General features: G+C 42.9%; 2 protein-coding genes across 3 annotated transcripts; one reads left to right on the top strand and one right to left on the bottom strand.

Moving 5' to 3' along the window:
* Positions 1 to 66: 66 nt before the first annotated feature.
* On the bottom strand, positions 67 to 11,648 carry LOC124014071. Of its 2 annotated transcripts, none has more exons than XM_046328764.1 (9): positions 11,552 to 11,648; positions 3,897 to 4,099; positions 3,382 to 3,480; positions 3,120 to 3,215; positions 2,697 to 2,931; positions 1,805 to 2,576; positions 1,433 to 1,497; positions 1,208 to 1,293; positions 67 to 921 (listed from the first exon to the last, which is right to left on the bottom strand). In XM_046328764.1, the coding sequence occupies exons 2-9, from the start codon at positions 4,032 to 4,034 to the stop codon at positions 736 to 738; spliced, it is 1,677 nt and encodes a 558-aa protein (XP_046184720.1). In that variant the 5' UTR covers positions 4,035 to 4,099; positions 11,552 to 11,648; the 3' UTR covers positions 67 to 735. The 2 variants fall into 2 exon arrangements, with proteins under 2 accessions (XP_046184720.1, XP_046184719.1); XM_046328763.1 differs by lacking the exon at positions 11,552 to 11,648 and adding an exon at positions 4,686 to 4,975.
* Positions 11,263 to 18,644, top strand: LOC124014076 (cell death activator CIDE-B-like). The gene is made up of 5 exons (XM_046328776.1): positions 11,263 to 11,695; positions 15,210 to 15,330; positions 15,552 to 15,710; positions 17,830 to 18,020; positions 18,128 to 18,644. The coding sequence occupies exons 1-5, from the start codon at positions 11,466 to 11,468 to the stop codon at positions 18,261 to 18,263; spliced, it is 837 nt and encodes a 278-aa protein (XP_046184732.1). The 5' UTR covers positions 11,263 to 11,465; the 3' UTR covers positions 18,264 to 18,644.
* Positions 18,645 to 18,757: the final 113 nt, after the last annotated feature.

Genomic DNA, 18,757 nt, shown 5'->3' with positions numbered 1-18,757 from the left:
TATGTTTTGGATTATTGTACTTCATTAATAGAACATGGTAATTAGTGAAACCAAGAGAAGTGTGTATAAAATACAGCCAAAACAGTTTAATACTTTGTAGTTTACACAGTAATAAAGACATTGAATGTGAAAAAGGTATTACTTTACTACTTGGCAGATACTTAATTTACATTTAATTCATGACAATCTTTAATGACATAGCTTAAGTTATGAAAAGATACAAAAGTACACATTAAAACCCCACTCATTTACAGAGAAATGACAATACTTGATTGAAAAATACATTAAAAATATTTTCTCCAAGTTGTTATCACAACCAGGCATCAGAATCTGAAGATATTGAGCTGAAATAACCAGTTGAACTCTTGACAATTACTTAAATTGTCAGCCAATATGAGAAAGCTCTTGCCTCAGTTATCGCAGCCATCAACGTCTGAAGATAGAAGTATGACCCCTAAAAAAAAGTGTTGGGACATCTGAACGCTTGACAATGACAGCACACAGGCTGTAAGTATTGGTGACATGGGTTAATCCTCTTGATTTCAAAATAAAAGTCACCGGTTTTTAAATAATGCTTATTGCAAAGTGATTCAGATACAAAGAATCCTAAAACTGCCAATCATTCACTTTTACAACCATGGTTGTGTTCAGTTGGCCAAACTGTTAGAAAAATGTTTTTTTTTGCAGTAAGAAACATGTTCCTATTGGAAAAGTTCAGATGGTACCCTTCCTGTTTCAAAATTCATATTTTGCTCCCCATGGATGGTGAAAGGATTTTGCCGTACGTCTGTGAATTATTGAGTGTGTCATCTGTGTCCGTTGCCGGGAAACAGCAGGTCGGGCCAGGCTGGGCTTCCAGAACTCCCTGAGGGTGGGTACATAGGTGTCGTGCTTGGTCCTATAGTAGCGCTTCCTAAACAGCTAGAAGAGACAGTGCACATTAGAAAGACAAGGTAGCAGTCCATTCTATTATCCCACAATGTGAAATTTGTTTGTGGTCATTTTAAAAAGACATGCCAAACATGATAGCAGCAGTAGGGTCTCAGTAAGGAGGAAACATTTTGAAACAGAAATAGAACCTTTACTTTTTTTTGTGGTCTTCTGATGCAAAATGTTCTGTTACGATGTAACCTACTGAACATGAGGGGGGAACTAATCTCGGTGCATCTCGATATTCTAAAGTAACTTCAACAGGATCAATTCTTACCCTGCCTCTGAAATTCTTTGTCGCCTCATCCTCTGAATCTCCTATGACGTCATCATTGTCACTGGTTACTGGTGAGGTCAGTATTTCTAGATGGAAAAACATAACAAATCTAAGAGTGTTACTAGGTTACCATTGCACTGTAAACTAATTCATAAACAGTACAATGAGTTCATTCTCACAGAAATGATCAAACATGTATTATCTTTTAGGGGGTGGGGAGATTACCTGTGCTTCTAATTTGAGGCAGAGGAACAATGGAGGGAGAGCTAACTGAAGGAAGCAAACAGTTCCTGAAAAATGGGAGGTGTAACAATGAGTAAATGTCATACATTTATGTTCGTATTGATAATCTTTTTACAATATAAATCGTTATGGCTCTAGTTTTAAGTATTAGTACTAGTAGTATTTTACTAGTTTAGTTGCCAGATCTGTTTGTGCTTTAATCAATTCCACAATTGTTGGTCGTCATTCCATGTATGAAATGACAATGAACAACAGCGGGGTTGGCTAAAGAAACCACAGCCAGATCTGGCAACCAGGCTAGCATAAAAAAAAGTAGTCTTGGTTGTTTAATTAATCAGCACCAGACTCTCTTACTCTTTGTCAGCTGATGCTGGAAGCACCACATCTAGGGTCAACGAGCTGTCATTCAACTTCCGTTGCTGGGTCGAAGGAAGCCGACGCACAGTTATCGTCAGCCTCTTGTTCTGTCCCCATGGAGATCTACCTGCTGTTGGAGTCTCGTTGCTGCAGGAAGGACTGTGAGGTTGTGACCTCACATGTGCAATGATGTCTGTGGAAGTCAGTCGGGGGATGAACACTCTGGGTTGGTTAAGCAGACAGGATGTGATGTAAGAGCAGAGGTGCTGGTCTTCTGGAACCTTGAGGCCTGCAATCCCCAACTGATCCAAACAGTCCCTTCGAAGGTCCCTCTCAGTCTCTTCATCTGTATCACTCGTCAAATCCTTCTCTTCCCTCCTCCTCTTCCTCCCTCTTCTCACGACTATCACCTCCTCGTCCTCTTCAGATTCCACCTCAGTATATTTTGACTTTGCCATTGACTCTGCTTTCTTCTCCACTTCTCCTGAATCCGATTGGATAGTAACGTCTTCCTTGCAAGTTCTTGGCCTGTTATTGGCTGAAGCCATGACTGGCAGGTCTTCGTTGCAAATCCCACCTATCACAGGCGTGATGGGCGATGACCTGTTTTGTGTCTGTCTGTGATTGGTCAATGGGGTTAAAGACTGAGGGTTTGGGGTGGAAACAAAGGCAGGCTTAGATCCTGATTGTTCGCTTTGCTGAGCTCTTCCAGAGGGAGGGAGAGATAGGGATGAGAGGATGGAGTCGCCCATACATGGAGGAAGAGAAGCTGAAAGGAGATAACAGACTGATGAGGTTAGCTGATACATTAAACACCTAACCAGGTGTTGTGAGATATGGCTGGTGACGCCAACGTAGTCGGCCTGGAACGCGCCCCATGTAGACCCACCTGCCAAATCCAGGTGACCCAGGCAGATCTGGTGCTGGAGCAGGGTCCTCAGGAGCTGTGGTTGGGAGGCAGCCTTCGCACACTCCTCTAGGACAGGAGGGGCAGCAGTGAGCCAGGACACCGTCTGAGCCAGGTTAGGCACGGGGAGAAGTTGGTTCAGTCTGAGCAGGAACTCCCACAGCAGTTTCTCCAGTTCCTGGTCAAACTGAGGGCCATACTCTGAAGGAAACTCCTCCTGAAGGGAAGACGAGAGAAGAGTGAGGTGGGGGGAGAGAGAGAGAAAGGGACAAACGAGAGAGCGTGAGAAAAAAAGAGGGGAGAGAAAGAGGGAGACAAACAAAGAGTGAGGGGGGCAGTTCCTAATTTGATGGTTTCTCAATAAAAGCTGTTCATTTAAACATTGATTGGAGGTGGCAGTTTCACCATGTAGAACAGTGCTCTCTCTGTGGGGTCTCTCAGGAGGACTTCCACCAGGCCATGCAAGTTGGTGACTGCGGTCTCAATCTTCACATCCTTCTTCTGCAACATAGGCATGCAAAAACATAACTTACAGCAAACATACTGTATTTCTCACAAAATGATTGGGGAAAATGTGTTAAAAAGGTGATAAAGGCCCATTCAAATACCACACTTGTGGTACAGAGAATTGCTGACTTAGAGGGGTCAGTATTTGGCTGTCACTCACCAGTGCAGAGGAAGGAGTGAGGGCACGGATCCTGTCCAGCTGGGGAAGGATAACCGCTGGATCTGGTGGGTCCAGGCCATGACACACTTCTAAGATCAACTATAAAACAACCAGAGCCGTGAAAATTAGGGACTAATAATAATAATAATAAATGCCATTTAGCAGACGCTTTTATCCAAAGCGACTTACAGTCATGTGTGCATACATTCTACGTATGGGTGGTCCTGGGGATCGAACCCACTACCCTGGCGTTACAAGCGCCATGCTCTACCAACTGAGCTACAGAAGGACCGGACTAAACAGAGATAGACAACAGCTCATACAGTGGAAGCACATACTGTATACATACAAGGTTGCATTCATTAGGACACTTCACAGTAAAAGAAAACAAAATTGAGTCTCTTATTGGACAAGTTGAGATAGTCCCACCATGTTCGTTTGTTTTCTCCTGTTAGGTGCCAAATTAATACAACCCTTTTTCACTACAACATAACTGTCCCAAAAGTCTCACCCACCCGTGCTCTCAGCCCCAGAGCCAGCTTGGCCTGGTGTCTAGATGTGAGCAAGCCAGGGACTGTCTCACAGGTCGACGTCACAAACTCCTCCAGCATCCCATAATGCATCACATCGCGTTCCTTTATCACCTTCCACATGGCGGCAGAGACCAGCCGGAGAGGAGGGGCTAGGAGGCGTAAGGAAGACAAGGGGAGGGAGATGTCTGAGGGGAAAAGAGAGGAATGAGTGACTGGCTGTTCTTTAAGTAATTCCTTGATTACTGAGCAGAACTTCTTATTTTAGTTCAAATGTGTTTGATATGATATCAATGGCTCATTGTTACAATTGTTTATTGGAATTACAATTCTACTCAAAAACATATTACTGACAACTTTCCTACCAGAGTAACCACACGAATATCAATACAAACAATATCGGGCAAAATGATACAAATGTAAGTAGTTGTTAGTAACCATTTACTACGTTAGCCAAGCTAACGTTGATGACACCAGAATTTATTGACTGGGTTGTAAAACTGTCTGGCAACTGTCAATGTCACGGATTTTACACTGACTAGCGTTCTTGGTTTAAGAGACTAATTACTACTGGTATAAGAGATGGTTGAACAAGCTAGTATGGCAACCAGCGCAGGGTTTGGATTGTTCTGAACTGATGAAAGTAATTTAGCCCGCCACGGCAGTTCGTAAAGACATGGCATAAATGTCAATGGTTGCTAACTACTGCTACTAGTTCACTAGTGTCAATGCAAAGAGAAAAGTTAGAAACCAAATATAATCAAAGGTAATTACCCATTTCAGATAACTTCTTAGTTACCATATCGTCCAGTCCGAATTTAGTCCAAGTTAGCTCCAAAGTGCTTATTCTGATATTGTTAACGACGAGGTTACAATAGTGACTAACTAGCTATACACACTGAAAATATGCAACTCTTGAAGTTCTGTATCTACTACACTGACTTTGAAAGTTTGGACATTTTAAGAAGAAAAACAATCTGTGTTCTTTTATATCTCAATCACCATGTCTTCTCCCGCCTTGTCCAGGTTACTTTCCTTTCAGGATGTGACGTAATGTGATGGCTCTCGCAGTTGTAATGCCGCGTTCAAAACAACTGGGAACTTAAGTCCATTTAAATTGAAGGGGATTTATTGGCATGGTAAACATATGTTTACATTGCCATAACAAGTGAAATAGAGAATAAACTAAAGTGAAATGAACAATAACAAATTAACAGTAAACATTACACTCACAAAAGTTCCAAAATAATAAAGACATTTCAAACGTCATATGTCTGTATACAGTGTTGTAATTATGTGCAAATAATTCAAGTGCAAAAGGGAAAATAAATAAACATATATTTTGTATTTACAATGGTGTTTGTTCTTTAACTGTGATTGCACATTGTGGTATTTCACCCAATAGATATTGGAGTTTATCAAAATTTGAATTTCTTTCAAATTCTTTGTGGGTCTGTAAAATCTGAGGGAAATATTTGTCTCTAATTTGGTCATATATTTGTCAGGAGGTTAGGAAGTGCAACTCAGTTTCCACCTCATTTTGTGGGCAGTGTGCACATATAGCCTGTCTTCTCTTCTCTCTTCAGATAACTTCTTAGTTGCCATATCGTCCCGTCCGAATTTAGGTAACGTTAGCAAGATTTCTATACTTAGCTAGGATAGCTAAGCAAGGCTATACTCACTGAGTCTGTACATAGTCAAAGATTTCCCTAATTTTTGGTCAGTCACAGTGGTCAGGTATTCTGCCACTGTGTATGTTTAGGGCCAAATAGCATTCTAGTTTGCTGTTTTTTGTTTGTAAATTCTTTCCAATGTGTCAAGTAATTATCTTTTTCTTTTCTCATGATTTGGTTGGGTCTAATTGTGTTGCTGTCCCCAGGACCAGTTTGCTTAGGGGACCCTTCTCCAGGTTCATCTGTCTGTAGGTGATAGCTTTGTTATGGAAGGTTTGGTTATCGCTTAATTTTAGGTGGTTGTAGAATTTAACGTCTGCCTAATTCTGCTCTTAATGCATTATTTGGTGTTTTACGTTGTACACCGAGGGTAATTTTGCAGAATTTTGCATGCAGAGTCTCAATTTGGTGTTTGTCCCATTTTGTGAATTATTGGTTGGTGAGCAGACCCCAGACCTCATAACCACAAAGCGCAATGGGTTCTATAACTGATTCAAGTATTTTTAGCCAGATCCTAATTGGTATGTCAAATGTATTTTTTTAATGCATAGAACGCCCTTCTTGCCTTGTCTCTCAGATCGTTCACAGCTTTGTGGAAGTTACCTGTGGCGCTGATGTTTAGGCCGAAGTATGTATAGTTTTTTGTGTTTTAGGGCAACGGTGTCTAGATGGAATTTATATTAGTGGTCCTGGCAACTGGACATTTTTTGGAACACCATTATTTTTGTCTTACTGAGATTTACTGTCAGGGCCCAGGTCTGACAGAATCTGTGCAGAAGATCTGGGTGCTGCTGTAGGCCCTCCTGAATGGGGTACAGAAGCACCAGATCATCAGCAAACAGTAGACATTTGACTTCAGATTTGAGTTGGATACAAAACCAATAATACAGTTTTAAGAAAAACAAGTGTTAAGTAAAAAATATAAATAACAAATAATTAAAGACCAGCAGGAAAATAACAGTACCGAGGCTATATACAGGGGGTTCCGGTACAGAGTCAATGTGCGGGGGCACAAGTTAGTCGAGGTAATTGAGGTAATATGTACATGTAGGTAGAGTTAAAGTGACTATGCATAGATAATAACCAGAGAGTAGCAGCAGTGTAAAATAGGGGGTGGGGGGACAATGCAAATAGTCTGGGTAGCCATTTGATTAGCTGTTCAGGAGTCTTATGGCTTGGGGTAGAAAATGTTAGATTCTATGGATTCTTCAATTACATTGAGCTGATTTCCTTCTTTTTCCAAAGTGCATTTCTGTATTGTTTTAGTGATTCACCATAGTGAAGGTGTAGGCTCAGGTTTTCTGGTTCTATGTTTTTGATTGGATAGGTTTCTCAATTTCTTTCTTAGGTTTTTGTACTCTTCATCAAACCATTTATCATTGTTGTTAATTTTCTTAGGTTGTCTGCTTGAAATGTTTAGATTTGATAGGGAAGCCGAGAGGTCAAATATACTGTTTAGGTTTTCTACAGCTAAGTTTACACCTTCACTATTACAGTGGAACGTTTTGTCCAGGAAGTTGTCTAAAAGGGATTGAATTTGTTGTTGCCTAATTGTTTTGTGGTATATTTCCACACTATTTTCTTTCCAGCTATAGCATTTATTAATATTATTCTATTCCTTTTGCTTTGATGCCTCATGATTGTTCAAGTAGTGTGTTATTTTGCTGTGATCTGATAGGAGTGTCAGTGGACTGACTGAACGCTCTAAGAGACTCTGGGTTGAGGTCAGTGATAAAGTAGTCTACAGTACTACTGCCAAGAGATGAGCTATAGGTGTACCTACCGTAGGAGTCCCCTCGAAGCCTACCAATGACTACGTACATACCCAGCGTCCGACAGAGCTGCAGGAGTTGTGACTCATTTTTGTTGGTTATGTTGTCGTAGTTGTGTCTATGGGGGCATATGGCGGAGGGAATGCTGTCACCTCTAGGTAGGTGTTTGTCCCCCTTTGTGGTGAGGGTGTTGGGATCTTGTCCAGTTCTGGCATTTAGGTCGACACAGTACATGTCCCTGAGCCTGGAAATTGTTGATCTCCCCCTCTAGGATGGAGAAGCTATCATCGTTAAATTATGGGGATTCTATTGGGGGGATATAGGTAACACACAAGGACATTTTTCTCTGTTGAGATCATTTCCTTATTAATTTCTAGCCAGATGTAACATTTTCCTGTTTTGACTAATTCAATAGAGCGGGTTAGGGCTGCTCTATACCACATTTGCATACCCCCTGATCTCTTCCCTGTTTCACACCTGGTAGTTTGGTGAATGGGACTACCAGCTCTCTGTAACCTAGAGGGCAACCAGTGAGTCTGTCTCCTTTATACCATGTGTCTTGTAGGATGACAATGTCTGTATTTCCAATTTATTTGATGAAGTCTGGGTTCCTGCTCTTTAGGCCAAAAGCAGATGACTTCACACCTTGTATATTCCAGGATGAGATAGTAAAAGCTTTCTGTTCCATAGTGTCTAGTGTTGTTTTGTGTGGTTTAGGCCCGGACCATCACAGTAGGTGTGATCAGAGCATGTTGAGCATCTGATACATACTTCTTAGGTCACAGGATGGGGCTTGGGTGGGTGTAATAGTGTGGGTTGGACGTGTTGCTCTGCTCACGGCCTGGGCTATGTCCTGCTGTCATGTTGAGGTCCTTGCCGCAGGGGGGGCATGGAGTGGGCAGAAGGGGCATAGGTCTGATATGGGTGGCCTACATAGGGTGTGGCCGCAGGGGTGGGGGGCATGGGGTGGGCAGAAGTTGCATAGGTCTGATATGGGGGAGGCCTATATAGGGTGTGGCCAGGGTTTGCTTGGGGTGGTCTTAGCTGGTTGGGGTGTGGCTGGTGATGCTGTGGTCTGGCTGTAGCTCCTCTTGGCATGGGTTTTGTCAGTGCTGGTTCTTCTGGAGGGGGGTCTTTCAGGACTGGGAGGGTATCTCGCAGGTCTGGTTGTAGAGTCCGTTGTTCTGTTGCTCCTGTCTGAGGTGCTGGGGTTACGGTTGAGGGTGACGTCCTACCGGGTCCTGGCAAACGTTGGGATTGCTGCCTTGTAGAGGTGGACCTGGTCGTAAAGGCTTTTCAATTCCAGAGTGGAGTGGTGGGCCAGGTAGACATTAGGTTTTGAGGCACAGTCTCGCAAAATGCTTGCATTCACCCACTGTATGGTGGCAAAGTGAAAGTATTTGTGGTATCAGGGTGGAGACAACCACTTGTGCATTGGGGAAAGTGGAAAAAGCTTTTTCAATCACTCCCTTGAGTGCTGTTGCCACCCTCTCCTGCTGGGCCCTCAGGTCATTTGTGCCCATGTGAATCTTGATGTGGCTGGGGAACCCTGGTGTCTCTTCTAACAACAGCTCCAGGGCATGCCTAGTGTTTGGGCACCAGAGTATAGCCACTTTGTGTTGTCCTTCAGTTCCATGTGTGCCTCTTTAAGTTCTCCCACCTCAGTCCGTAGAGCTGGGGGGGGGGGGGTTGTAGGCTTGTTCTGTCTGGATTGGGTGGACTAGCTCTCTGAGCTCCACCATGTCCCTCTCCAGCTCTGTGAATGTATCCCTCTCAATGATGGAGGAGCAGTGCAGTTGTGGGACCTGGGTGCGTTCAGTGCTGGAGGGGGGAAGGGGGGGGACTATCCTCGTCTGCAGGACAGTTTGAAGAGGTGTGATCTGGCACACTCAGGATGGGGGAGTCGTCACAGTGTGAGAGCTTTTCCTGGGCCAATACCTTCTCTCTATACATTGGGGTAGTTCTTATTAGCACTGTGCAATGACAGGGGATGGTTTGTGTGCAAATTGCTTACATTCCCCTCTTTGTAGCAGTCAGCAAATATTGTCTCTGGATTGTCTTTGATTAGTTTTTTTTGTAGTTATTCTTTGCAGGGTTATTTTTAATATCCATGGGGTACTGTATTGATCTCTGGACAGGGATAAGCCATTGGGGCTTCTAAAGCCTCTGCGTTTGGGTGGGGGTGGGGGGCTGTGAAACTCTACTGCTATTGTTGGGAACTTTGAAAAATAGGTCAAATATTGACGTCAAAAAATGGTTTATTTTCCGAGTTCACAGTTGTTTTGAACACACTGGGGTTGAAAACCAGAGATTTACGGGTTCACAGTTGTTTTGAATGCGGTAAAAATAACATTATCACAAAATCAATGACTCCGAAGAATCGTTTGATCAGTGGTAGGCTTGATTACCAACAACGACGAGACGGCCTACAGGGAGGAGGTGAGGGCCCTTGGAGTGTGGTGTCAGGAAAATAACCTCACACTCAACGTCAACAAAACAAAGGAGATGATCGTGGACTTCAGGAAACAGCAGAGGGAGGACCCCCCTACCCACATCGACGGGACAGTAGTGGATAGGGTAGTAATTTTTAAGTTCCTCGGCTTACACATCACGGACAAACTGAATTGGTCCACCCACACAGACAGCATGGTGAAGAAGGCGCAGCAGCGCCTCTTCAACATCAGGAGGCTGAAGAAATGAAGAAATGCGGCTTGTCACCAAAAGCACTCACAAAATTTTACAGATGCACAATCGAGAGCATCCTGCCGGGCTGTATCACCGCCTGGTACAGCAACTGCTCCGCCCACAACCGTAAGGCTCTCCAGAGGGTAGTGAGGACTGCACAACGCATCACCGGGGGCAAACTACCTGCCCTCCAGGACACCTACAGCACCCGATGTCACAGAAAGGCCATAAAGATCATCAAGGACAACAACCACCCGAGCCACTGCCTGTTCACCCCACTATCATCCAGAAGGCGAGGTCAGTACAGGTGCATCAAAGCAGGGACAGAGAGACTAAAAAACAGCTTATAATCTCAAGGCTATCAGACTGTTAAACAGCCACCACTAACATTGAGTGGCTGATGCCAACACACTGACTCAACTCCAGCCACTTTAATAATGCCACTTAATATAATGTTTACATACCCTACATTACTCATCTCATATGTATATACTGTACTCCATACCATCTACTGCATCTTGCCATCTATATGTAATACATGTATCACTAGCCACTTTAAACAATGACACTTTTATATGTTTACATACCCTACATTACTCATCTCATATGTATATAGTGTACTCTATACCATCTACTGCATCTTGCCATCTTTATGTAATACATGTATCACTAGCCACTTTAAACAATGACACTTTTATATGTTTACATACCCTACATTACTCATATCATGTGTCTATACTCTACTCGATACCTTCTACTGCATCTTGCCTATGCCGTTCTGTACCATCAATCATTCATATATTTTCATGTACATATTCTTCATCCCTTTACACTTGTGTGTTGTATAAGGTAGTTGTTGTGAAATGGTTAGGTTAAATTACTCGTTGGTTATTACTGCATTGTCGGAACGAGAAGCACAAGCATTTCGCTACACTCGCATTAACATCTGCTAACCATGTGTATGTGAAAAATCAAATTGGACTTGATCAAGACGTTTTTCAAACCGTGTGCTACCGAAAAAGAGATCCCACTGATTTCTTCGATTCCAAGTTGGTTTCAAACACCGATCTCTAGTTGATACCATACTGACGATGTAGTTAGGATTTTTGTTCATTGAACGGTATCTCGAAACACTGCTGCACTAAGATTTGATTGATATTATGGAGAAAAAAAACGTTTATATGAACGCTGATTTTCATTGCTGACCAGCAGGTGTCCCTGATCTGCATTGTGTTAATCTCCGAGTAATGAACCGTTTCTCCGCTTTTCGGCACAGTTTGTTGAAGCCGTTTCACATTACTAGTGACGTATGCTCTTCATTAGTATTATCGTAACTTCACTGAAAGGGTAGAAAACTGCTGAAATGTAAAACGTTTTACAAATATGGAATTGAATGCCATGGCACAGTAAATGATATATGGTCAATGTTATCATCTCTCTCACGCACGCACACAGAGAGACAACTTTGCCCTATGCGTCTGTATTTGATTGATCGTCATAGGTCACTCACGGCAAAGTCCATCCAAAAGAAATTGGTGAGTCAGACACGCAGAAATCGAGAGGCCACAGCACTGACACAACAACAGGAGGAAAAACCTAAAAAGAGAGAGGAAGTCAAAAAGTGGGATATGGAGACTACGTCATCACTAATAAAGTAAGTACAGTTGCTTCCTCCTAATTTACCACATTTTGGGTTGCAACAGCTCATTCTCAGAGTATTTACGACATAAAATATCTCTTTGGATTTTCACTCGTTAAATCAATTGTTATATTTTGAGATTCTGATGTGGTAAACACGCTATTGTATAATACTATATCACTCACCGTTGGCTACTTGTTTAGGTGTGGGTTTTTGAAGGGCCAGGGTAGGGGTCATCAACTATAATGAACAAAAATATTTTTTATTTAACCAGTTAAACTAGTTGAGAACAAGTAATCATTTAAAACTGCGACCTGGCCAAGATAAAGAAAATCAGTGCGACACAAACAGAGTTCCACGTGGAATAAACAAGCGTAGTCAATAACACAATAGAAAAAAGAAAGTCTCTATATACAGTGTGTGCAAATGGCGTGCCGCAGTGTTTCGAGATACCGTTCCGATTTACGTTCCATGAACAAAAATATAAACACAACATGCAAAAATGTGGCCCCAGGATCTCGTCACGTTATTTCTGTGTATTCAAATTGTAGCTAATATGCCTGCCCATGCCACAACCCCACCTCTATCACCGGGGCACTGTTCACAAAGTTGACATCAGCAAACCGTTCACCCACATGTCTCCATACATGTAGTCTGCTGTTGTGAGACCAGTTGGTAGTAATGTCAAATTCTCTAAAACAACATTGAATGTGGCTTATGGTAGAGAACTGAACATTCAATTCTCTGGCAACAGCTTTGGTGGACATTCCTGCAGTCAGCATGCCAATTGCACACTCCCTCAACTTGAGACATCTGTAGCATTGTGTTGTGACAAAACTGCACACATTTTAGAGTAGCCTTGCACCTGTGTAATGATCATGCTGTTTAATCAGCATCTTGATATGCCACACCTGTCAGGTGGATGGCTTGGCAAAGGAGAAATGCTCACTAACAGGGATGTAAACAAATTTGTGCACAATTGGAGAGAGAGAAGCTTTTTGTGCATATGGAACATCTCTGGAATATTTTATTTAAGCTCATGCAACATGGGACCAACGGTTTACATGTTGCGTTTATATTTGTGTTCAGTGCAGATTCAGCCATGGGCCAATTTGTTCTGGTGCAGGTGGTTGGGGGGCCGGGACATAATACAAAATGTAGACTGCAAATTGAACCCAAGAAGCCTAAAGTTATATATTTGACTATAACATAATCATTTCAAACCTTGATTACATTTGGGAACATTGTCCTGCGTAGGATGCTGGCTTTCGGATAGGTTGTTAAAATGGGTGTGCCCTGATTGTCTGTGGTCATTCAAATTCCCATAGCTCTTGTAAGAGTAGGGTTTGTTCACCCTGTTTTAATGGCTAATTTCCCAACTTGGCCAAATTCCATCATGGCCACCTAATCATCCCCCTCATTCCTAATGGGCATATATCACTCCTCACCTCTCCACGTGATAGCTGATGTGTGGTGAGAGTTCTGGTACAAAACTAGTCGCCGTGCATCACTGAGGTTGGTGCTGCACATTGATGGAGGATGAGGTGAGTTTCCCCCTACTATGTAAATACTTTGAGTACCTCAGTTGATAGAAAAGTGCTATATAAATCCAATTAATTATTATTGTTATTTGTATGCAATCACATACAGTATGTCTCTATTATGCAATACTTGGGAACAGATTTCCCAAAAAATCACTTGGAGCTGATTTCCTTATGTTTTAACAGTTTTTATGGCCAACAACAGAAAAATAAATAATTAAATATATATTTTTTTCTTTTTCGGGCAACCAGTTGGGGAACCATGGCCTAGGGAGTTGGCAAAAAGGCACAGTGACAACAAACCACTGGAACATTTATATAATTGGGGCTTCTAATTGGAGTTGGACTTATTTCCACACTTTGTCTCACAGACACTGTATTGTCTCTACTACCACATTCATAGACGCTAACTGCTGTAGCGCCTATTGACGATAGTGTGTTCTGACCGGGTGAGTTTAGCTAATTGCCTCAACGCTTGCTGTAAACATTATCACACATCACTTGTGGTACTGTTTTGGAGACAAGGAAGTATCTATCATGTCAGCGAGAAATGTTTTTCAAAAAACAAAAGTTTAAATTACTGCACACCTTTTTATAGGGTTTAGTGCGCACAGCCATATCTCCATGTTACAGCGCCTGTGTAGTAGAAGTGTATTTTTTTCGGATGGAAGCACCCATAGCTGTATGGATCTGTGCAAAACTGCTACCGTTACTGCATATTTTATTTATTTGAAGGGTTCTTTATCGCTGATGAAAGAGCCATATGTTTCGAAACCCGTATCGCAAGCGATGATTATTGACTTTTTCTAAACTTTAAAACACAGCGACTGGATTGTAGTTCACACGAGCCAGGCGCGGGCGTAGCTAATCGCTTAAACCTGTAGGGAGAAGGCAGAATGCCTCGAGTTTAAGAGCTACACTACATGACCAAAAGTATGTGGACACCTGCTTGTCGAACATCTCATTACGAAATCATGGGCATTAATATAGAGTTGGTCCCCCCTTTGCTGCTATAAGAGCCTCCACTCTTCTGGGAAGGCTTTCCACTAGATGTTGGAAAATTGCTACGGGACTTCATTCCATTCAGCTACGAGCATTAGTGAGGTCGGGCCCTGATGTTGGGTGATTTAGGCCTGGCTCATAGTCGGCGTTCCAATTCATCCCAAAGGTGTTCATTGGGGTTGAGATCAGGGCTTTGTGTACTTCCACACCGATCTCGACAAACCATTTTTGTATGGACCTGCTTTGTGCCGGGGCATTGTCATGCTGAAACAGGAAAGGGCCATCCCCAAACTGTTGCCACAAAATTGGAAGCACAGAATCTTCTAGAATTCCATTGTATGCTGTAGTGTTAAGATTTCCCTTCATTAGAACTAAGGGGCTTAACCCCGAACCATGAAAAACAGCCCAAGACCATTATTCCTCCTCCACCAAACTTTACAGTTGGCACTATGCATTGAGGCAGGTAGCATCCTCCGAACCCAGATTCGTCCGTCGGACTGCCAGATGGCGACGTGGTTCATCACTGGAAGAGAATGCGTTTCCACTGCTCCAAAGTACAATGGTGTCGAGCTTTACACCACTCCAGCCAACGCTTGGCATTGTGATCTTAGGCTTGAGTGTAGCTGCTCGGCCATTCTATTACTCTTACTATCTCTCAGTGAAATATTTGTAGACCAAATCAATCTTCCATAGTGCAGTACAAATGTATAGACTTGTATCTATGGACTAGGTAGAAGTTGTCCCTAACCACTGATACAGAGTCAGGTTGTACATTCCCTTCATGGTTCAGGTTAGGATTGGTGTGTGTGGTAATCTGATACAAGAATAGGGCAACTTCAAGCCTTCCCCGAGATCTGGTTGTGTGACAATGACCGTAGGTGTTGATAAAACCGCATAAACAGATCTGGGACCAGGCAAGGCAAATTCTACATTAAGCTGGCTGTGTCTGGCCTTGTGAACATCTTCTTACTCCTCTTCCTCCACAGGTCTGTGACCAGGCGGGTGTGGTCGGCCCCTGCCCATCAGAGACCATTCAGGGTGTGTTCCCATGACAGGGGCACCAGGAAGGGCATCACAGCAGGAACCCTGGAGGAGCTGAGAGAGAGGGTGAGAGAGATGGACATGATGAATAAATAAAGAAAAAAAGGGTTTCCTGTTGTTATAAGGCCATGAGTGACCATGTGACCTGAACAGGAAAAGCTCTACTGTAGTTGTATAAGGACAGGTCTGGGATCTGAAGCACTTGCCAGAGAAGAATGTATTTGTGACTTCAAAATACACTGTGACTGTATGTCCTCTGACTATATCTACATTTGTTGCTACCACAGGTGTGCCAGGCTAAGATGCTGTGTTTGTCCAGTCTGGCTGTGGTGCTGGTGTGTGAGGAGGATGGGACAGTGGTGGACTCTGAAGACTTACTGATGTCTTTGCCAGACAACACAGTCCTCATGGCCCTGGAACCTGGACAGACATGGAAAACTCCTCCGGTAGGGATGTCCTGATCTACACTACCGGTCAAAAGTTTTAGAACTACTCATTCAAGGGTTTTTCTTTATTTGTACTATTTTCTACAGTGTAGAATAACAGTGAAGACATCAAAACTATGAAATAACACATGGAATCATGTAGTAACCAAAAAACGTGTTAAACAAATCAAAATATATTTTATATTTGAGATTCTTCAAACAGCCACCCTTTTCCTTGATGACAGCTTTGCACACTCTTGGCATTCTCTTAACCAGCTTCACCTGGAATGCTTTTTCAACAGTCTTGAAGGAATTCCCACATATGCTGAGCACTTGTTGGCTGCTTTTCCTATACTATGCGGTCCGACTCATCCCAAACCATCTCAATTCGGTTGAGGTCGAGGGATTGTGGAGGTCACGTCATCCGATGCAGCACTCCATCACTCTCCTTCTTGGTCAAATAGTCCTTACACAGCCGAGAGGTGTGTTTTGGGTCATTGAAAAACAAATGATAGTCCCACTAAGCCCAAACCAGATGGGATGGCGTATCGCTGCATAATGCTGTGGCAGCCATGCTGGTTAAGTGTGCCTTGAATTATAAATAAATCACAGACAGTGTCACCAGCAAAGCACCCACACACCATCACACCTCCTCCTCCATGCTTCACGGTGGGAAATACACATGCGGAGATCATCCGTTCACCCACACCGTGTCTCACAAAGACACTGCGGTTGGAACAAAAAATCTCAAATTTGGACGCCAAACTAAAGGACCATATTCCACCGGTCTAATGTCCATTGCTCGTGTTTCTTGGCCCAAGCAAGTCTCTTATTATTGGTGTCCTTTAGTAGTGGTTTCTATTCAGCAATTGGATCATGAATGCCTGATTCACAGTCTCCTCTGAACAGTTGATGTTGAGATGTATCTGTTACTTGAACTATTTGGGTTGCAGTATCTGAGGCTGGTAACTCAAATGAATTTATCCTCTGCAGCAGAGGTAACTCTGGGTCTTCCATTCCTTTGGCGGTCGTCATGAGATCTAGTTTCATTATAGCGCTTGATTGTTTTTGTGACTGCACCTGAAGAAACTTTAAAAGTTCTTGACATATTCCCTATTTACTGACCTTCATGTCTTAAAGTAATGATGGACTGTCGTTCCCCTTTGCTTATTTGAGCTGGTTGAGAGAAAGCTTTGCACACTTTTGGCAGTCATCAAGGCAAAGTGTGGCTATTTGAAGAATCTCAAATACAAAATATATTTGGATTTGTTTAACTTTTTTTGGTTACTACATGATTCCATATGTGTAATTTCATAGTTTTGATGTCTTCACTACTATACAAAGTAGAACATTGTAAAAATGAAGGAAAACCCTTGAATGAGTAGGTGTCCTAAAACTTTTGACTGGTAGTATAGGCATCTCAACTTGAATGTGTTTTGTTAGCACAATATGTCCATGTGTGCACACCCTTGTCAGACGATTAAAGATAAGTAGGGTTCTGAGTTTTTCTCTCCCACATGACCCGATCAGGAGAATCTTAAAGGCCCAGAGTTTTTCCTGGTTAATAATGTATAATATATGCCATTTAGCAGACACTTTTATCCAAAGCGACTCAGTCATGCGTGCATACATTTGACCTATGGGTGCCCCCAGCGTGAAACAAACGGTAGCAGTGCATGGGTAAAATCACTGGGGAAGCCAAGCCAGAAAAAAAGCCATATAACAACCCACGTGTTGTGATAATTGCATTGTTTGTTCTATAACCTGCTAGTTCATATGCCTTGCTACCGTGATATATAGGCCAGTTGAGTTCACTCGGTTTAGCTCAACGCTGATTGACTATTTTTTTATCAAGGGAGGCCAAACGCTAGCTGGCATCCCTTGCATTCAATGCTACGGGTGGCAACAATCTTATACTCTTTTTGACATGACAGCATCAGATAGATGGCCTACACATATAGAGACAGAGGGGCGCTGTGAGCTCAAAACCAACAATGCTACCGTCTCTTCTGGAGTAGGGTGTTGATCTTGGGTCAGCTTTGCATTTCCCCCACTAACCTGATCCTAGATCTGTACTTAGGGGAAACTTCACCCTGGAGCGTCTCTCCCTCTCACACCATATCCTATGTTAAACCTACAGGGTACAACGCTCTCTAAAGCCCAAGACCCCAACCAGCCGCGGACAGGAAAGGATATAGCCTGCGTGACCTTTGACCTGTACCGGCAGAACCCCAAGGACGTGTTTGGCTCCCTGAACGTAAAGGGCACCCTCTCAGGCCGGTACTCCGTCAGCGCCGACTTCAAATGTCTGGGGCCCAAGAAAGTCCTCAGGTGAGTAGAGTAGAGTAGAGTGGAACGGGAGGAAGTCTTGTCCCTGGTGGAATGTGTCTGTAACAATGGTAATTTATAATACTCTCTCTTTCCCCCTTCTCTCTCAGAGAGGCCCTCCGCGTGGCATCCACTCTCCTCCAGGCAGTAGGTCACATGTTGATCACCTCAGCTAATCTGATCAAGCGGCTCATCGACGGAGCAGAGTTCTGGCAGCCCCAGAGGGCGGAGGTTGCAGAGTACTGAAACTGAGACAGTTGAGGCTGTAATTAAGGCTAGAATTGAGTATGTACAAGTCCAATCTTAACACGAGCTCAAGTTAGGACATGGCCCTATAATGTATTGCTCTAGGATCAATGGAGAAGAGATCCGATGTTTATTAAAGCTGAACACAACAACCACACTTGTAGTAATACCAATTGCTGCAGCGCAACATTCCTATTTGTCTTGAATTTGAAATAATGTACCATGTATATGATCACGTGATGCAAGGTTGTGATGAAGCTATGTGTAGAAAGACAATTACTCAAAAGGGTGTGTTGTAAAATAGGATGTATCTATTTCTATAAATCTTGGGAATTTCCCATGAAAGTAAGGAATTGAATTAAATCAAAAAAAGAGTAGGAATACATGTTTTACTTTCTTTGTAGGTTCTAATCACTGTCTCATCTTGTGTTCAATAAATGCTTTCAGTTGTTACATTCAGACGGGCACCTGTCAACAAGGTAGAGGTTCATGAT

Source organism: Oncorhynchus gorbuscha, linkage group LG25 (assembly GCF_021184085.1).
Source record: "Oncorhynchus gorbuscha isolate QuinsamMale2020 ecotype Even-year linkage group LG25, OgorEven_v1.0, whole genome shotgun sequence".
Classification (NCBI taxonomy): Eukaryota; Metazoa; Chordata; class Actinopteri; order Salmoniformes; family Salmonidae; genus Oncorhynchus; species Oncorhynchus gorbuscha.
Note: the sequence above shows the minus strand (reverse complement) of the source record. Positions and strands in the feature narration are given on the sequence as shown.